This window comes from Mus caroli, unplaced genomic scaffold (assembly GCF_978045245.1).
Source record: "Mus caroli unplaced genomic scaffold, Mus_caroli_1 scaffold_19, whole genome shotgun sequence".
Taxonomy (NCBI): Eukaryota; Metazoa; Chordata; class Mammalia; order Rodentia; family Muridae; genus Mus; species Mus caroli.
In genome coordinates this window covers 9,692,501-9,708,961 of record NW_028227274.1, presented here as the reverse complement: position 1 = coordinate 9,708,961, position 16,461 = coordinate 9,692,501, and the positions used below count along the sequence as shown (strand labels likewise).

Here is a 16,461-nt window from a genome sequence, read left to right as displayed (position 1 = left end):
GGTTACCTCTCTGTATCCCATGAAGATCATCACGGGCAACAGTGAGGTTGGCATCTAGCAGGTCCTTCTGAACTGATACAGTCTTCAGGGTTTGCTGTAGGCTGTTGAGACCTGTACTGACTTCTAAAGTAAGGGAGGGAGGGAGGGAGGGAGGGAGGGAGAGAGAGAGAGAGAGAGAGAGAGAGAGAGAGAGAGAGAGAGAGAGAGAGAGAGAGAGAGAGAGACCAAGAAGCAATTACTTCATGCGTTTGTATCTTCCATGGGCATTTGTGGCCTCTGAAGTGGGCAGTGTCTGCAGACCATTGAGTATGCATGTACCTAGGTCCCTAGCCCACAAATGCTGTTGACCATTGAGTATGAATGTACCTTGGTCCCTACCCCACAGATGTTGTTGCAGTACTTAGGCCCTCAGACATGGGCATCTCTGATCATAGTGGCTGAAAAAGCAGCTTACCAGAGCCTTGTGGTGACTGGCTTCATGAAGGGATACACAAAGAAGGGGAAATGCAAAATAAATCAGGGGACAGCTGGATTTTCATTCTGACCAAGTCAAAGCTTACTGAAAGAGTGTCTGACTTGTTAACTGCTGTGCCCCAACATGCAGGGTTTGGCTGGCACTGGTTCGGACTTAGTATTGGGGCACACTTGTTCCATGAATAAATGCTTGAATGAGCAAATGAATGATACAAAAGGGGTGACCTATAGCCAAGACAGGGCTGTTAAGGGGTGACTTGCAGTCAAGACAGGACTGTTCTTGGGAGAGCTTCTCACAAAGGACACTGAGTGGATGCTTGTTTCTGCTCTTGCAGAACAATGAATGCACCTGTCCTTGGGTGCTCACCAGAGATGCTCAAAGGGACACATTAAAAATAAAGTGGTAAACAAAATGGTTCCAGTCCACATCCCAGCTCCTCCTGCAGCCACCTCAGGGATGTGGAAACCCACCAGCCACACCACGCTGGGCACACAGGCCTCCTTAGGATTCCAGGACTACTTTAGTTAACAACACAGTCAATACTCTTAAAACACTCATCCTGGACACAGCTGCATCTGTCACCCAGCACTGAAGAGGCAGAGACAGGAGGATTAGTAGGGGGACACACTTGGTATGCTCGAGGACCCGAGTTCGATTCACAGCACCAAAAAAACCAAATATATAAGCAAACAACAGCAAAAGCCCCATACCAACCCAACAGTAAAGAAGGCAGACATAACTTGATAAAATCTTAATGTTGATTAATGATTGCATGTTAGAACATACTTTTTCTGGGGTTTACTTCTTATGCATTTGATATTCAAAAACATGCAGTTAAAAAATGTATAAATCCTTCACCAGGGACTGAGAAATTGACCAAAGACTGAGTCCCGATGCCTGCGTGGCTGTGGCTTCCTGGGAGAGGCCATAAAAATTCAAGAGGCAGCATTTTCAAAACCCGGGGCTTCCAGAGTTTCCGATGGCTTCTATCCCTGTGTCTCAAAGCTTCTGCCCCAGGAGCTGTACCTCCATGTTAAGGCAATTTAATTCTTTCTTATAAAGTATATAAGATGAAAAATTATCAAAGGTAAAATTGATGCTTAAAGTGTTCTCATGCCTCATGCTAGTGTGAGACCCCAACTTAAAGTGTTTCTCCCTGGAAGGTAAAGCCCCTGGACTTTCCCCACGCTTGTTTTCCCTGATCTTTAAAAATACAGCCAGAAAGAAGCCCTTTGTTCTCTATAGCCAGCAAAAAAGCCTTTTTGTTTCTATACTTTACAACCGGAGATGCCTGCCTTCCTGTGCCCAGGACACGGAGATAAAAATTCAGAAAGAACTCACTCCCCACTCCTGCCTTGTAAATTTCACCAAGGACACCTGGAAGAGAAGAACTCTCCTCCCAACTCCTCCCAACTCTTCCCAACTCCTCCCAACTCTCCTCCCAACTCCTCCCAATTCCTCAGCTAGCTGTTAAAAGCCCCCTACTGTCACCGCTCAGGGTTGAACTCTCCTGCCCTGCACAGCGGAGGGACTTCATCCTCAGCTAGCTGATAATAAAACCTCTTGTAATTTGCATCAGGTGTGGTTTTCTCTCGGGACACTGGGGTGCTGGCCAGCTCATCCCGGGACTTGAGCAGAGGCCCAGCTTCGGGGGTCTTACACTAGCAGCAATTATTTCTTGGTACTTTCAGTTGCTAAGATTTTAGGATCTAAGACACCTTGAAGCAGTTGCTGAAATGATCTGGAGTAAATGACCTTGGTATGTGGCTTCCCACTGCCATGATCACAGTGTACTCCCAAGTCAGGCCAAGGAAGGCTATCACTCCCCAGACTTCATCTGTGTAGGGGCTGTGTTACATTCATGCATGGTTGATAGGGCTCGTTAGAATACTGGGTGAATGCACTGACAGTGGAACTCAAAACCCACTTTTGCATTGGACCACGTGTCCACAGGTTGATTAAAGCCCCTGAATGTCCCTGCCATCTGCCCCTCTTAATACCTTGCTGTAGCCTTTTCTGTGTCATCTTGGCTTCATTTAACAGTTCCTCGCTGTCAGAACTCAGGGTCTTAGCTCTTTTTGGAAGGTCTTCCTTTATCACTGTCTGTAAGCAAAACATTTATCAGCCTTAAGCAAAAACACTCTGCCTTGGGAAGTGCAGAGCAAGACTTTGCACCTTAGCCCTAAATCCCTTATCTGTAATCTTTAAAGAAGGAGACCTGAGAGGGATGCATTGTACACTGTTGCCTAATAATGTGGTTAGGACTCTAGGTGGACACTTGTGGTCAGGGAGCTGGGCTCACCTCTGGCGACAGATGGCAAAGCCCATATAAAGCCCCTGCAATCGTTTAGTTGCTGAAGGCCTCCATATACATGCCCAGTTTTAAGACCAAAGTACTAAGAGAAAATGCCAATCTAGTTGATTCCAAGAACAATCTTTCCTTTGGTAAATACCAATTTTTAATTAAGGCATAAAAATGCTTTTGCAGGATAAAATATTTGTTTAGTTTCAAAACTGATATCAGTATATTTTTCTATCTAGTTGTATAAATAAATTTTAAATCACACTCCTGATATCAGAGAGTCAGTAAATGCAGAAATGATCCATACCAAGACCAAACTCCAGTCTGATACACATAACAAGCTCTGATTTTGAATAAATAATATTTTTAACACTCTTCCATGTTGGGAGAGTAAGCCAATGAGCTGTCTCCAAAGCCAGCCCAGCAAGCTGCCAGTACAGCTCCAGGTACCCACTTGGAAGGCAGACATGGAGGCACTGGTGGCCTTGCTGGCTGCATCCTCTGCTGCTCTGATGGCATTGAGGATGTTCTCATAGGCCGTGGCAGCGTCCACAGCACAACGCACCAGCTCATCCCCACTGGTGTTTCTCTTTATCCTGGAAGATAACACAGGGAGGGTTAAGCCATCCAGCATCCTTTCCCTGCTTGGGGCTACCACCACCCAGTGACTGCATGGCACATGCCGTGCACTCCGGGCTGAGAGAAAGCCCTCATTGTGAGTCTGGTTTTGACCAGGTCTGTGGGTTCTGGGTGGGGCTCTGGCCTTCGTCCAGCCCTCCTCCCTGCTCTGGGGTCCTAGCCAGCCCAGTGAATAGTTGATGCTTATGACGTCAGACCTCTGCAGGCAAGCAGGCACTCACTCTTCCAGCTGCTTTGCCAGCTCCTGTAAAGACTGTGCATGCTTCTCTGCCTCCACCACCAGTGGTGCTTTGCCACCCGATCTGGACAGTTCTCGCACTCTGTCACTCAGTTCCTGTCTTGCTCCATTTAAAGCAGCAGCTAAGCTTTCATATTCCTATATTTTCCAAATAAACAAACATAATAGAAATTCAAGGGATGAACATGTATGCCATTTTCTTAAACTCCTTCACAAATGATGTTTCTAGTGAGAAGTTATCTTTGCTAAGTCATTTCATCGTATCAACATCTCCTTAGTTACTTCAGATAGCGGCACTGCCAACAGTCTAAGTTTGCAGCCATCTCGGATGCCTTCCTTCTAACGAGTACTCTCTTTATAAGGTTTATAAAATTGCGCTGTCATCAGCAAGGTGGGGCTTTTAGATGGAAAGGGTTCTTAGGATCCAGAAACAGATACTGGGCAAGATTCTTTTGAAATGCCCATAAGGCTAAGAAGTCTGCCATGCTTTTATCAAGTCTTCAGTGTCTCCTATTAGGAAAGGCATGTTTTGTGTTCTTAAAATAGCATTGCAATACTTTCTCTTTTTTTTGTTACCATAAAGATGACTTGATCATTGCAGAAAGATGAGGTAATGCAGATAGACTTAAAGAGCCCCCAGCACTGATGCTCCCCTCCCAGTAGAGAGCTGCTGTCCCTGTGCAGAGGGACATACTCAAGAAGAAACAGTTTAGCCCACTGCATGCCTCCTGACTGTAGCACTTGACTAGTGTGGATGTTTCTAGAAACCCACAAGTCTCTGCTACCTTCTGGCTTTTGTCCATCTGCTGCAGTAGATTGTTGGTCTGCAGCAGGGAAGAGTCTGCTGTGGCCAGGTACTTGGTGAAGTCATTCTTCAGGGAATCCATTTCTTTCATTTGTCTCTGGAGAGAATAAAAGAGCGCATGTGCACACCTGTCTGACACATTAGCAGAAAGCACAGACATCTTTACAGGACAATAGCAAATACGTCACAGTAAAAATGGTTTCCTGAAGCTGACAATAGCCTAGCCTGATACAAATGATGGAGCCAGAAGTCTCACTGCATGTTGCTGTGTTACCATGGTATCCTCTGTTACCGTGGCTGAAGACACCTCTCATACTCACTCAGCTAACTCCACCAGTGAGGTGGGGCATGTTATTAAGATTTATTTTAGAGAAGAGAACATAGATTTTTTTTTAGCTAAATAAATGAAATAGGGCCAGATGCCTCTCGGCACACTAGTCCCAGGGAGCATGCAGGAGGCACGTGAGTAAGAGATGGCACAGGTCAGAGCAGCCCTGAGAGCGGAGTGTGTCACCCACTCAGGAGACAGGGATGGATTTGCATTTATCAGCTCCCTCCTCTTTTCCCCCCTCTTCCCTCTTCCCTTCCTCCTTCCTCTCTCTCCCCCTCTCTTTTGCAAAGCACAAAGTTCATTGAGAAGGAGCAGCAAGAGGATTAACAAGATTCATTAATTCTTAAATGAATTGTGTGGCTTTGCATTCTTTCTTTTTTAGTATTTATTTATTTATTTGTTTGTTTAATGTATATGAGTACACACTGTAGCTCTCTTCAGACACACGAGAAGAGGGCATCAGATCTCATTACAGATACTTGTGAGTCACCAAATGAATTCCTATTACATGTGGTTGCTGGGAATTGAACTCAGGACCTGGAAGAGCAGTCAGTGCTCTTAACTGCTAAGACATCTCTCCAGCTACCTCCCTCCTGGAAGTGGGTTTTGGAGCCAATCTGTGTTATTCAATTCTAGTCTGTCATCGGACAATCCTTTACAGTTTTTTGTTGTTTTAGTGCAGGATATTCATTATCAAAAATATAAACTATATGGCTAGGGGTATTGGCTTGATATTAAAACAGTCATCTAACATTAGAGCCCTGGGCCTGATCCCAAATGCCAGAAAGAAAGTCCCTGCCTGCCTGCCTGCCTGCCTATCTATCTATCTATCTATCTATCTATCTATCTATCTATCTATCTATCATGTGTGTGTGTCAGCATGTGTGTGTTGAAATGTTAATCTCTACCTTATTCTGCCAGTATAATGGCATATGACCTATGCTTTAGCCTCTTCCCTATAAATAGATAGATAGTTGTTTCAAATGCCAGTATTGGTGACTATTATAATATCTGACGCAAAATGTTACTGAAAACATTGGAAACACATTGGATTAATTCTGACTTAAAGAAAGTCTCATCTACTCAGCAAAATTTATTCCTATTACTCTCTAGCCATGGGCAGGCTGTGGCAGTTTGTGAGGCTCTCTCTGTCTCTGGTTTCAGAATCTTCTGGTAGCAGTGAAGCAAAAGGACTCCAGTCTTGCATTGAATGCCTCATACCTGTTTGATCAGGGTCTGCGGTAGAATAGCTCGACAGGCACCTGGTCACACTCCTGCTTCCCTTCATCCCAACCGTTAACCAAAGCAGGAAGCTCCTGCCTGTGGCTCACCTGGATGGCTCCGAGAACCCCCTCATTTTCATGGTTGATGCCAGTGGCCTGCTTTGCCTGGGCAGCTGCCTCCTGGAGGATGGAACGCAAGTCCTGAAGTTTGTCTTCATAATCATTTAAGGAGTCCCGAATATTCTTTAGCAGTCCGTTGTTCTCCACCTGGTGGGATTCCAGCCAGGTCCTGATCCGGTGCAGTACTGTAACACACAGTTTGTGATCTTTTCTTAAGAGATGAGTTTAGTGAAGCTAGGGGCCCAGAACTACAGAAGGAGAGCTGAATTCTTGCTTAGCCCAATATCATTCCCCAGAGCCTTAGAAGGAACAAGAAGGGAAAGCACTGCTTATGTAGATCTACCATGTGCATTCGTGAACTGCCTTGTTTAGCTGTCATAAGTACCCGAGAGCAGTAGCTGTCATTCTCATGTTACTGATGACAAGACTATCATAGCGCTTGGAAGGCTGAGGTTGGAAGATTCAGACCAGCCTGGGCTAAAGAAAGAAGACTTCGCCTCAGGGGGGAAAAAGAGGTGTATGTGTGTGTGTGTTGGGGGGTGTATGGCACAAATATTTGAATTTTAGAATTAAATTTTGGGTGTTTACACCTTGGTAAGATTTTATGTCTCTTGGAAACCTTGGAGAAAAGATTGGCTGCAGGGGGGGAAGGGGAAGCCCCATTCCCAGTGCACAGCCTCTAACAGCAAGGTTTGCTGATGTGAGACTTTCCTCCTGCTGCACGGAGGCTCTAGACTACACTTAGAATTCAGCAGTTCAAGCTAATAAGAGTGGACGTGGGAATCCTGGCGCGGCCTTACAGAGCTGGGCTTCCATTTTCTCGGCCTCTGCTTCTTGGAGGTGCTTTTTAAAGTCTCGGCTTCGCAGGTCTCGCATCATGCGTTGAGCTTCGGCCAGCTCCCTGGACCAGTCGCCCACTGGCAAGTCCGTGCCTTCTCCACCTGGCCTAGCCATCTGCTTCAGGAGAACTGGAAAACATCAAGGAGCTTATTAAATCGAGGGCTCTGGAAGCTTGGTGGAGAACCCTGTTCATTGTTTAAGTATCACCGTGGGATCTTCTTTCACAGTGCTGAGCTCTCAAAAATATACAACAAAGGCTATGCAGTAAAGGTTTTAACTGGACGGGGTAACTTCTTACTGTGCACATTCTGAGCGATGTTTTTAATCTTCAGGTCCAATTCTTTGGCGCTTTGGATTGTCTGATCAATGTTGTTATATAATGTTTGTGCTTTTCTGGAATTGACCTGTGCCTACATGAAAAAATAAACTCATGATCAGTGAATTAGATAAAAAAGGAAAATGAAACTGAAAATGTTCCCCAAGGAAGAAAATGCTAACGTAATTGACTTAATACATCACCTTTTCTTGCAGAGTTTCAAATTCCCGGTTCAAATGACTCAGTTCTTTTTCCAGGCCATCCATTTTGGACCCATGACTTGAGGTGGCAGAACGGAAGCCAAGCAGCTGGTTCTGAAAGCAGATACAGAGAGAAACCTCATTTTGGAGCAGACTCTGCCCAGGCAGCTAAGTGTCATTCAACAAAACCAATGCTGGATTTCCGGGGGAGGGGGTGGAAACACGGTGTTCTCTGAAATAAGACAAGTCTACTTCCCCACCCCCCCACCCCCCACCCCACACACAGGGTTTATCTGTATAGTCCTGGCTGTCCTGGAACTCACTCCTGTAGACTAGGCTGGTCTTGAACTCAGAAATTCACCTGCCTCTGCCCCCCAAGTGCTGGGATTAAAGGTGTGCGCCACCACGCCCAGCTTAAGTCTACTTTTTGATGTAAATTAAGGTACAGTCTTGAAATAAAGAAGGCCCTCTTTCCACCACCACAATCAACTTAATAATTACCTAAGATAATGGGCTGTAAAATAAAAAACTTCTTTTGGCTACAGCGGGCTTGCCCAGCTAGTCTCCAGCTTTAGGTCCCGGAGGGGTCCGGCACTTGATGGTAGAAGCACAATGTGAGGGAGGGAATGGAACCAAGCAAGGAGGGGCTGGGCTACCACAAAAGCCCCGCCCCCTGAAGAGCACGCACCCAATCATCCACCTTCACCTCTTACATTTCCTACCATTCACCAAAAGCTACACTCCAGGAAGTAGCCCTTTGAGCCTAGGCATGGCGGGGAGGGGAGGAAGATGGGGGGCAGGGGGTGGGGGGAAGAGGGGGGATTAAAGACACAGACTTGAGCAAATCCACAAGGCAAGAGATTTTTTTTACTTGAATTAGCATACTTGCCCTCTAACAGAAAATAGTACTTTTATCCAATATATCTATTTTCAGATTATAAAATATACTTAACTTTTAAAAATCTGTAGTTATCCTGATACAAAAAGCAGTAATATAGCTAATTGTACTGGAAACAACAACAAAAAGCCCAACAAAACCCTTAAATCAAAGATGCCAGTCCCTGATGTAGAGAAATTCTGAGTTGATATAGCTGGTGCCCTCAAAGTCAAATGAAAGGCTGGGTTCTAAAGGAAATGAGATGGTGTGCCTGAGGCTGCACAGTGCATCAGTGGCTTAGCAGGTGAGTCTAATCTAATCTACTATGTACATGCTCATAAGTACTTAAAAATGTCAGCTCATTTTTACTGAGCTGCCACAGAGTCTGTGTAACATGGCAGTGAGGTGGGTGGCCATAACGGGAGGTCATCACGGGGGAAAGGACAGTGGGCAAAGCATGGTCTTTAGACATGGTGGTGGCCTGAATTCTTCTAAAGTCACCCGTCCTGTGGGGTTGGTTTTAAGCAGCTGTTCTTACTTAGCTCCTGCATGTTGCTTAGTGAAAACAGTTCTCCCCACAGACATCGAGTGAGATTCAGTGAGATGCTAAGAACAGAAGCTAGCGCACAGCATCTGTGTGGAGAAGTTCAGGGCAGCGTAGCACCACATCATTAAAGCAACTAACTCACGAAGCTTCCTTTTCTTTTATAACAGCAGAGTTTTTTCTTAATCTTCTTCTCTATATTAAACCTATAAACCATGGCATTGAATCCCTTAAGGGATGAAAAGGAGCTGTTCGTCCAGAATTACCTTTAACTCTCTCTAGACTCAGACAGAGCCACTGGCATCAGCTCATTCCAGACGCACTCCTGAAGCTTTACCCAAAGCCTCCATCACCATGTCTAGTCTTGGCTTGACCTCAAGTCTGGTACTTGAGTAAGCAGAGCTTCTTACGTCCATGGTTTTCCTTTGGGTCTCTCACCTCTGCGTCTTACTTGATTTCCAGTGAGAACCCCCTCATCTCATTTCTTTTCTTCCAGTGGATGCTGCTCTTTTAAGAAACATTCTGACTGTTGTGTCACCTTCATTTCTCTAATGTGCTGTCATCTCTGACCGACTACATTCTGACTGATGTGGCCACTGGATGCTGGCAGGCTCATGCAGTCGCTGGGAGTTCCTCCCCCACCCCTCCCCCTTCGTCATCTCCAGTGACCTCATAACTATTGCAGCCCCCACTCAAAATCCTGCTCCCTGAGTCTAAGGCTCAAGACTCGTGGTACATTGTGACAATGTTGAGGGTGTTGTTGTCCAGCACAGTTCCAGGATGACGGGGTTTTCATGGCCTGCCTCTTTTCTCCTGTGGCCAACAGTGAGCACTGGACAGCTTCAGGGCTCTGTGTTCAGCCTTCATTAATGGGAAGAGTAACCCTCATTATCACTTGAAAGAGCTTGACTCAGACCCCCTCATTTCCAAGGATACTGAGAATGCTGACCCAGATGGACTATATTCCAGCTCTGGAACAAACTTCAACATTTGTTCAAAGGCATTAAATTCTTACATAGTTTGCTTCTGATCACAAAAAGATTAAATTAGACATCAATACTAGAAGGTCATCAAATCACTGATCTGGAAATTAAGTGATATATTTCTAATTACTCATGGGTTATCCATATGTCACAGGAGAATAGGAAAATGTTTCAAGTTGACCGAGAATGAAAACACAGTACCATAAAGTCTGTGGAATGCAGCAGAAGTAGTTTTTAAAGGAAGCATTTCATTACAACATTAAATGCTTATGTTAGTAACAAGAAACTTTTAAATCAGTAAAGTGAGCTTTGATCATAAGAAACTAGATAATGAATAGCAAATTATTTTATAGAATGTAGAAAGAAAAACAAAAGTACATGGGTAAGAGTAGAAATCAGATAAGTTTGATACTGTGACCATTTAGAGTAGTAGGTGCACCCTTGAGGCATGTGAACTCCCCAATCTGGCTCTTGGCTAACTTACCATAGCAGCCATGTCTCCTCCCACTTGGTCACCGCTATGATATTTACCATAGCAGCCATGTCTCTTCCCACCTGATATTTGTGCACTACTGCAGCCATGGACCCATCTGACCATGCTGGTCAATACTGTGGTTTATAAGGCTCATAGCTGATGTCATTAGATAGCTAATGACATTCTCCACAGTAGCCTGCAGAGAACCTTCCAGAACTGTGAGAGCTACTCAGCAAGGAGGAAGCTTCCTGGTCAGTACCAACTTGATTTCTCCATGACATGAACAAAATTTGTATCTCTCAACAGAAAGATTAGTGCAGCTCTTAGACTTCATCAGAGAAGTTTCTTTGGGCAAAAAAGAAATGGTTGGTGGTTAATGTAGAAACTCACAACTGGTCACAGTGCAGAAAATAAGTGCCAGTTGAATACACAACACAACTGGGATGCCTATATCACTGTACTCCCTCTAGGCCTCAGGGACCACTGTGGAAGAGTGGAATGGAAGTCTGTAAGAGCCAGGAAGAATCAGACTGAAATTATCTTCAGGATATGTCAGGACCATCACACTCCTGAGCTCACAGCACTTGTGGCTATCTGCATAAGATCAAGACAAGATCAAGCCAGTCAACACTCAAGCATGGAGTGGGGAGGGCCTCATGAGGAGATGTTGACAGTCGATGGCTTCCAGAGCAGGGAGAGTCCATTTTATTTGAGGATGTGGCTCTGAGTAAGTCTACCATGCTCAAGTGGTGGCTGCACACTCCAGAGTAGCACACACTGGCATCAACTGGTTGGTTGTTTTTAACAAAAAAAGGGCATGAAGTTCTGGGCCATGGGAAGACGGGCATGGACCTTGAAGGAAGAAGAGGATCAATATGACCCCAAATCATTCCAGGGCATTCTTAGAGTTAGCAAAATATCAAAATATTAGTAATGAAGGTTTCTGCCTTGACTGATGAAAGAGTAGAAATCAGAAAATTTGAAAACAGAAAAATTGATGAGCTAGAAAAAAAACCAATGAAGTTGATAGTCAAGAGAAAGACACAGGTAAGAATTACCAACAGTGGGAATAGGGACTGGGGATTGAGGGTGGGGGTGGTTGGCATTGCAGATTTAACAGATTTTATAGGAACAGGAGATGACCTCTGAACTATTTGGAGTGAATACATTTGGTCATTTGGGTGGCATGGACCCATTATTTGAAAGGGGTCCACAGCTAACTCTTACTCATGAGGAAATAAATGAACTACAGATTTATAAAATTTCAACATACTGATTATTAGAAACCAAACCATTTAAAGACCACATAGCCTCACATACTTTCCTAGAAAGTTCCAGCAACTGTTTTAAGAGGAATTATACTAGCTTTGACTAAGGCTGTGCTTGAGTCTCCTGGATGCAGGTCGCAGAACTGAACACTTTATGAGGAAAGGAAGCCCAGGAACAATCAGTGAGCAGTGAGCCCCCACTTACGAGTGTTAGCCTGTATGTCTGCGAGTGCTTCTCACCCTGAAAACTGGCCCTTCATTTGTATCAGGGAGAGAAAGAAAACCCTTGAGCTTTAAGTGGAGTCATCTGTACCCTGATTCCTGTTTAAGGAACATTTATTTTTGGAGTCCAAAGATTTTGAGAAAAAAATATCTGTACTGAACATGTAGTAATGTTTTTCTTCATTATTCCTTAAACAATGCAGCAGAATAGTTATTTCAATGGAATTTATACCTATCAATTATTATAAGTAATCTAGAGATGATTTAAAGTTTACAAGCAATAGTGCTAGGCCTTAAGAAAATACTAGACTATTTTGTATTAGGGGTGTGGGAATCCATAGGGATCTCAGAACTGAGGCCCAATAGAAAGCAAGGCACAGCCATCCTTGATGAGCAATGGTCTGGATCCCCACTGAAGGCTCACCCTCAGGTCCTTGGCCTGCGTCTCCATGTGCCGGATCTGTTCCAGAGCACCCGTGCTCACACTCAGCCCCTGCAGCTTTGACTTCACCAGGCGGAGTTCCTCACCCATGGAGGCCAAGTCATTTAAGAGCGTCATCACACAGCTGTCGCAGTCTACAGGGGCCACAGTGAAAGGCAAATATGCTGTAGGCTAGAGCCCAGAGAAGGCACAGTGAACACTGTCCCCTCAAACACAGATCATCACAGGCAAAAGTCACAGCCCTAGGTGGCTCAGGGAGGCACATGCACTCTGAAGAGGTGCGAGCCGGATGTGTGTGAGCACTTTTACTAGAAACAGTAAAAGTGTTAGCAGATTGTTGCTTATTTTGTGTGTTGGGAAAACAATAGCAATTATCCTTTGTTTATGGAGTGTCTGCTAGTGATTATTTTCAATTGATTGTTTTTGAGCCTGGGCCTTTCTAAGTAGCCCAATCTACATCAAATTAGGGTTCCTCATGTCTCAGCATCCCAAGTGATAAGCTTACAGACATGTCCTGTTACACACAGATGACTAGATACTATGTTAAGTGGTGTGACATCTTCAGAAAGTCCCCACAGTTGTATGAAGTGGGTGTTGTGTGTCTATACTCCATATAGAACTGAGGCCAGGGTGGGTAAGGAGGTCTGTTGATAGTAGACAGCTAGGAGCTGACAGGGGCAAGTTTGTTCCTCCATGTTGGGATTTGCTTCTGATGCTTTGTCTTATTGGCTCCCAATAGCCTTGCTTCCAGGCCTGACGGCCCATGCCTCCACCTGGCTTCAATTTATAATAAAGAATTTCCAAACAGCCAATGGCTGAGCAGGGAGATGGGGCAGGACTTTTAGATCGCTCAGGCAAGGGACTGAGATGGAGCAGGAAACAGAGAATCACCATGACTGGAAGCAGAAAGATGAAACTTAAAGGGGCCACTTTCCTGATTGGTTCTGGGGTACCAGAGATGAAATATAGAGTTTTAAAGATGTTAACTCAGGAATACTGGAGGGGAGTGTTTGCTAGCCATGGGGAGGTTTAAAAATACCCAACCACTGAACTAGTCAAGGCATATCAAAATTAGCTGGTGTGTGTGTGTGTGTGTGTGTGTGTGTGTGTGTGTGTGTGTGTGTATCTTTCATGCACTGGGGAAGGCAGGGAAGGGCTCGAGGCTCACCATCACATTCTTCTGCAGGGCTGCCATCTTTGGGTTCTTGGTTTACACAGTCTAAAATCAAGGGACAAAAGGAAACATTTTTGTTAAAATGTTTTCTTCACCTGCCCTTTAACTTGGTTCCCAGGAAAACCTGCTTTCGAAGGTGTTAGTCGCCAGTCACAAACTCATCACTGGCCTGCCTGAACAGAACCTTCCCTGGTGGCCTCCTTCATTATATTTACTTTTTTTCCCTAAGCAGGGTGGCTCCTCAGGAATGGCATACCCTACCTTCCTTTTCCTCCTTTGGTGGAGATACAACCTGGACCTCACACATGCCAGGCAGATGCTCTCCCTCTGGGCTACATAGTCAGTCTTCCTTGTTACTTCGGAATTTTTTGGTTTTAGGATTTATTTTCATTTTATTTATGTGTAGGTATGTGTATATGCCTAATCTATGCAGGTATCTGTGAAGGCCAGAAGAGGGCATTAGGTCCCTGGAAGCTGGAGTTACAGCTCTGAGCTTCCTGATCTGCAGAGTGAGCACTGAGCTGTGGTCTTCTGGAAGAACAGTTAGCACTCTGAACTGCTGAACCATCAAGAAATTACCCAGGCCAGCCTTGAACTTCTGAATCCCTGGCTCAATCTCTCGAGCAACAGTTCTGGACTGGTATTAACCCGTTCGTGTCTTGCTTTGGGGACAGTTGCTTCATATGCTTTAATCTGTGCATTCCTGGCTTAGTTCTTCAACTTGTCCACAAATACAAGACGAGAGAATGTTGGGGTTTATCTTGTGCATTGTGTATTCAGAAGCTGACTGCTGTGCGCCAGACCAGACTGTAACCTGATACTGGGATGCTGTGCTAACCAATGCACTGTGAAGACTGTTCCCCATGAGGTCCTGATTGGTCAGAAAGTGGCTGGTGCTTATGCCTGGGCAGAGAGGATGGATAGGCCGTAGGACTGGGAATCAAGTGAGGGGTTGAGAGGCAGATGAAGAAAGAGGAGGAGGGAGGCTGCCATCAAATGGGATGGGCCAGAAGCATGTGTCCAAGACAAGTGCACCCTGAGGACAGGCTGATGGAGCAGAAGCAGCCTGGGAGACACCAGATTGGCAAGTGGCTGACATTTGTGTGGGTTTTACCAGGCGGAAGGACTAGAACAGCTCAGAACCTGCCTGGTCCAGTGCCTAGAGCTTATTAATAAGTAGTAATGTTTCTGTGTCCTTCACTCGGGATCTATGCAACCAGTAGTGAGGTAGAAACCCCTAATAGTTATTTAGGAATAAAAAGGGGCATAGCAACCTCCCAAGAAACATAGTTTCTGCTTTAAGAGAGTTTACCTAAGTATATCTGTGCCACTTTGCTACCATGTAATATCAGTGTTTTCTAGGAAAGAAGTGAATGGAGGGACTATTCTTTTTTTGCCCTATGTTTTTCTGAATGAATCCATAGAAACTGTGACAAATTGTCTTTCATACAGTATGTAGTATCCCCACCTCTGACTTGACTACATCCTAATTAAGAGAGAAAGAAGACTATTTTCTTCAGGTTCCCATGAAAAGAGCTGATATAAAAATAACTATTGAGTGCAGAGACAGCCCAGTGGGTAAGAGCTACTTTGCCAAAGACCCAAGTTCAAGTCCCAGCAGCCACATCAGGTATTAACTACAACTCCAGTTCCAGGTGGGGGGAGTCTGTGCCTCCTATCCCACACTGACACTGGTGCTCATGTGTACATACTCTCAGGCAGTTACATACATGTAACTCTAAAATAAAGTTTAAAAAACCTATAGTGTCCAAAGAACATCTCAGTAAAATCACCAAAGAGGGTCTGAAGTTATTTAAGCTATGGCTCATCGGGGTTTTAAAACAATGTACTTTTAAAAAATAAACATAATTGAAATAAAGATCCCTTGAATCTACCACTATTACACATGCATTCTAGGCCTGCCAAGGGAAGGCACAGTCTGTGAGCTCCAGTCCTATACGATGCATGTAAAACGGGGGTATCATAGCAACTTTAAGATGCAGGTCCACAGGGATGTGCACTGAACTTACCTCCAGTTAGGGGGTCACAAGGACCTAACTGGCCATTGCTGTTACAATTGCATGGCTGGCAGCTACCTCCAAATTTCTGGGGGTTCCCAAAATATCCTGGTGCACACCTACACAAAATACAAAAAGGCCAAGAAACACTCAAGTAACCCTTCATTTACCACACCTTATTTTCCCTACTTGAGACACTATGGCTGAGCAACAAGGAAGGTGACATAGGCTGGCGAGGACGAACACTTCACAAAAGGCATCATTTTTATCCCATAAATGAGGCTCATAAGACCAGGAGGCAGAAGCTGACAGGGTTGCCCTTCCCTGCCCACTTGCTTGTTCCTGACCACTTGGCTGGTGGGCATTGGGCTGCTTGGGTAGCCCAATGGCAGAGGAATAAATAGTGTGATCAACACAGACGTGGGACACTCAATTTTATTCAGAGTTCTGCTCCTGATGACATCACAGACATATTGTTCATAGCCATAAATCCAGGAGTTTCAAATGTTTACACAGAGGAAGGCTTTCTCCTTTTCCTAATATGTGATTTTAAGGCTGTGTAAGCTACATTGATACTAATTACAGCAGTGGGGTATATAGGGAGGTGGAGTTACTGACAGGAGTATAGCCATGAGCCACAGTTATTCTAGATAATAGCGAGGAGTCAAGTCCTGACCTCGAAGTTTAAATATGCCTCAAATATGGCCTCAACTCTTAAACTCAGTTAGTAAAATTAAAACATGTTACATTTTTATACTGAGAAGTCAGTTCGAAACTCTTCCCTATTAATAAGGTGGCTTATCTAAGTCACCATGCAGTGGTAATGTTCTGAAGCTTTATATACTGACCAGCCCTGCATTCTTCTTTTCTGTAGAAGATCTACAGTCTAAAATATTTTATTCTCATGTCTTACCTACATCTAAAGTTTCTACAGAAAAGATCAGAAGTACTACATATCCTTTATAAAGT

At 44.6% G+C, this 16,461-nt stretch overlaps 1 protein-coding gene across 2 annotated transcripts in view; it reads right to left on the bottom strand.

Moving 5' to 3' along the window:
* Lama3 (laminin subunit alpha 3) overlaps positions 1–16,461 on the bottom strand; it is a 256,838-nt gene that overhangs the window by 52,902 nt on the left and 187,475 nt on the right. The window contains exons 42-53 of one of the 2 annotated variants that reach the window (XM_085833379.1): positions 15,505–15,611; positions 13,469–13,519; positions 12,283–12,434; positions 7,493–7,603; positions 7,272–7,383; positions 6,934–7,101; positions 6,122–6,318; positions 4,440–4,556; positions 3,638–3,792; positions 3,232–3,373; positions 2,476–2,578; positions 7–123 (exon numbers count right to left, since the gene is read on the bottom strand). In XM_085833379.1, coding sequence (XP_085689505.1) covers positions 7–123; positions 2,476–2,578; positions 3,232–3,373; positions 3,638–3,792; positions 4,440–4,556; positions 6,122–6,318; positions 6,934–7,101; positions 7,272–7,383; positions 7,493–7,603; positions 12,283–12,434; positions 13,469–13,519; positions 15,505–15,611 — 1,532 coding nt within the window. The remainder of the gene's footprint in view (positions 1–6; positions 124–2,475; positions 2,579–3,231; positions 3,374–3,637; positions 3,793–4,439; positions 4,557–6,121; positions 6,319–6,933; positions 7,102–7,271; positions 7,384–7,492; positions 7,604–12,282; positions 12,435–13,468; positions 13,520–15,504; positions 15,612–16,461) is intronic. The other variant, XM_085833380.1, reaches the window with a different exon arrangement.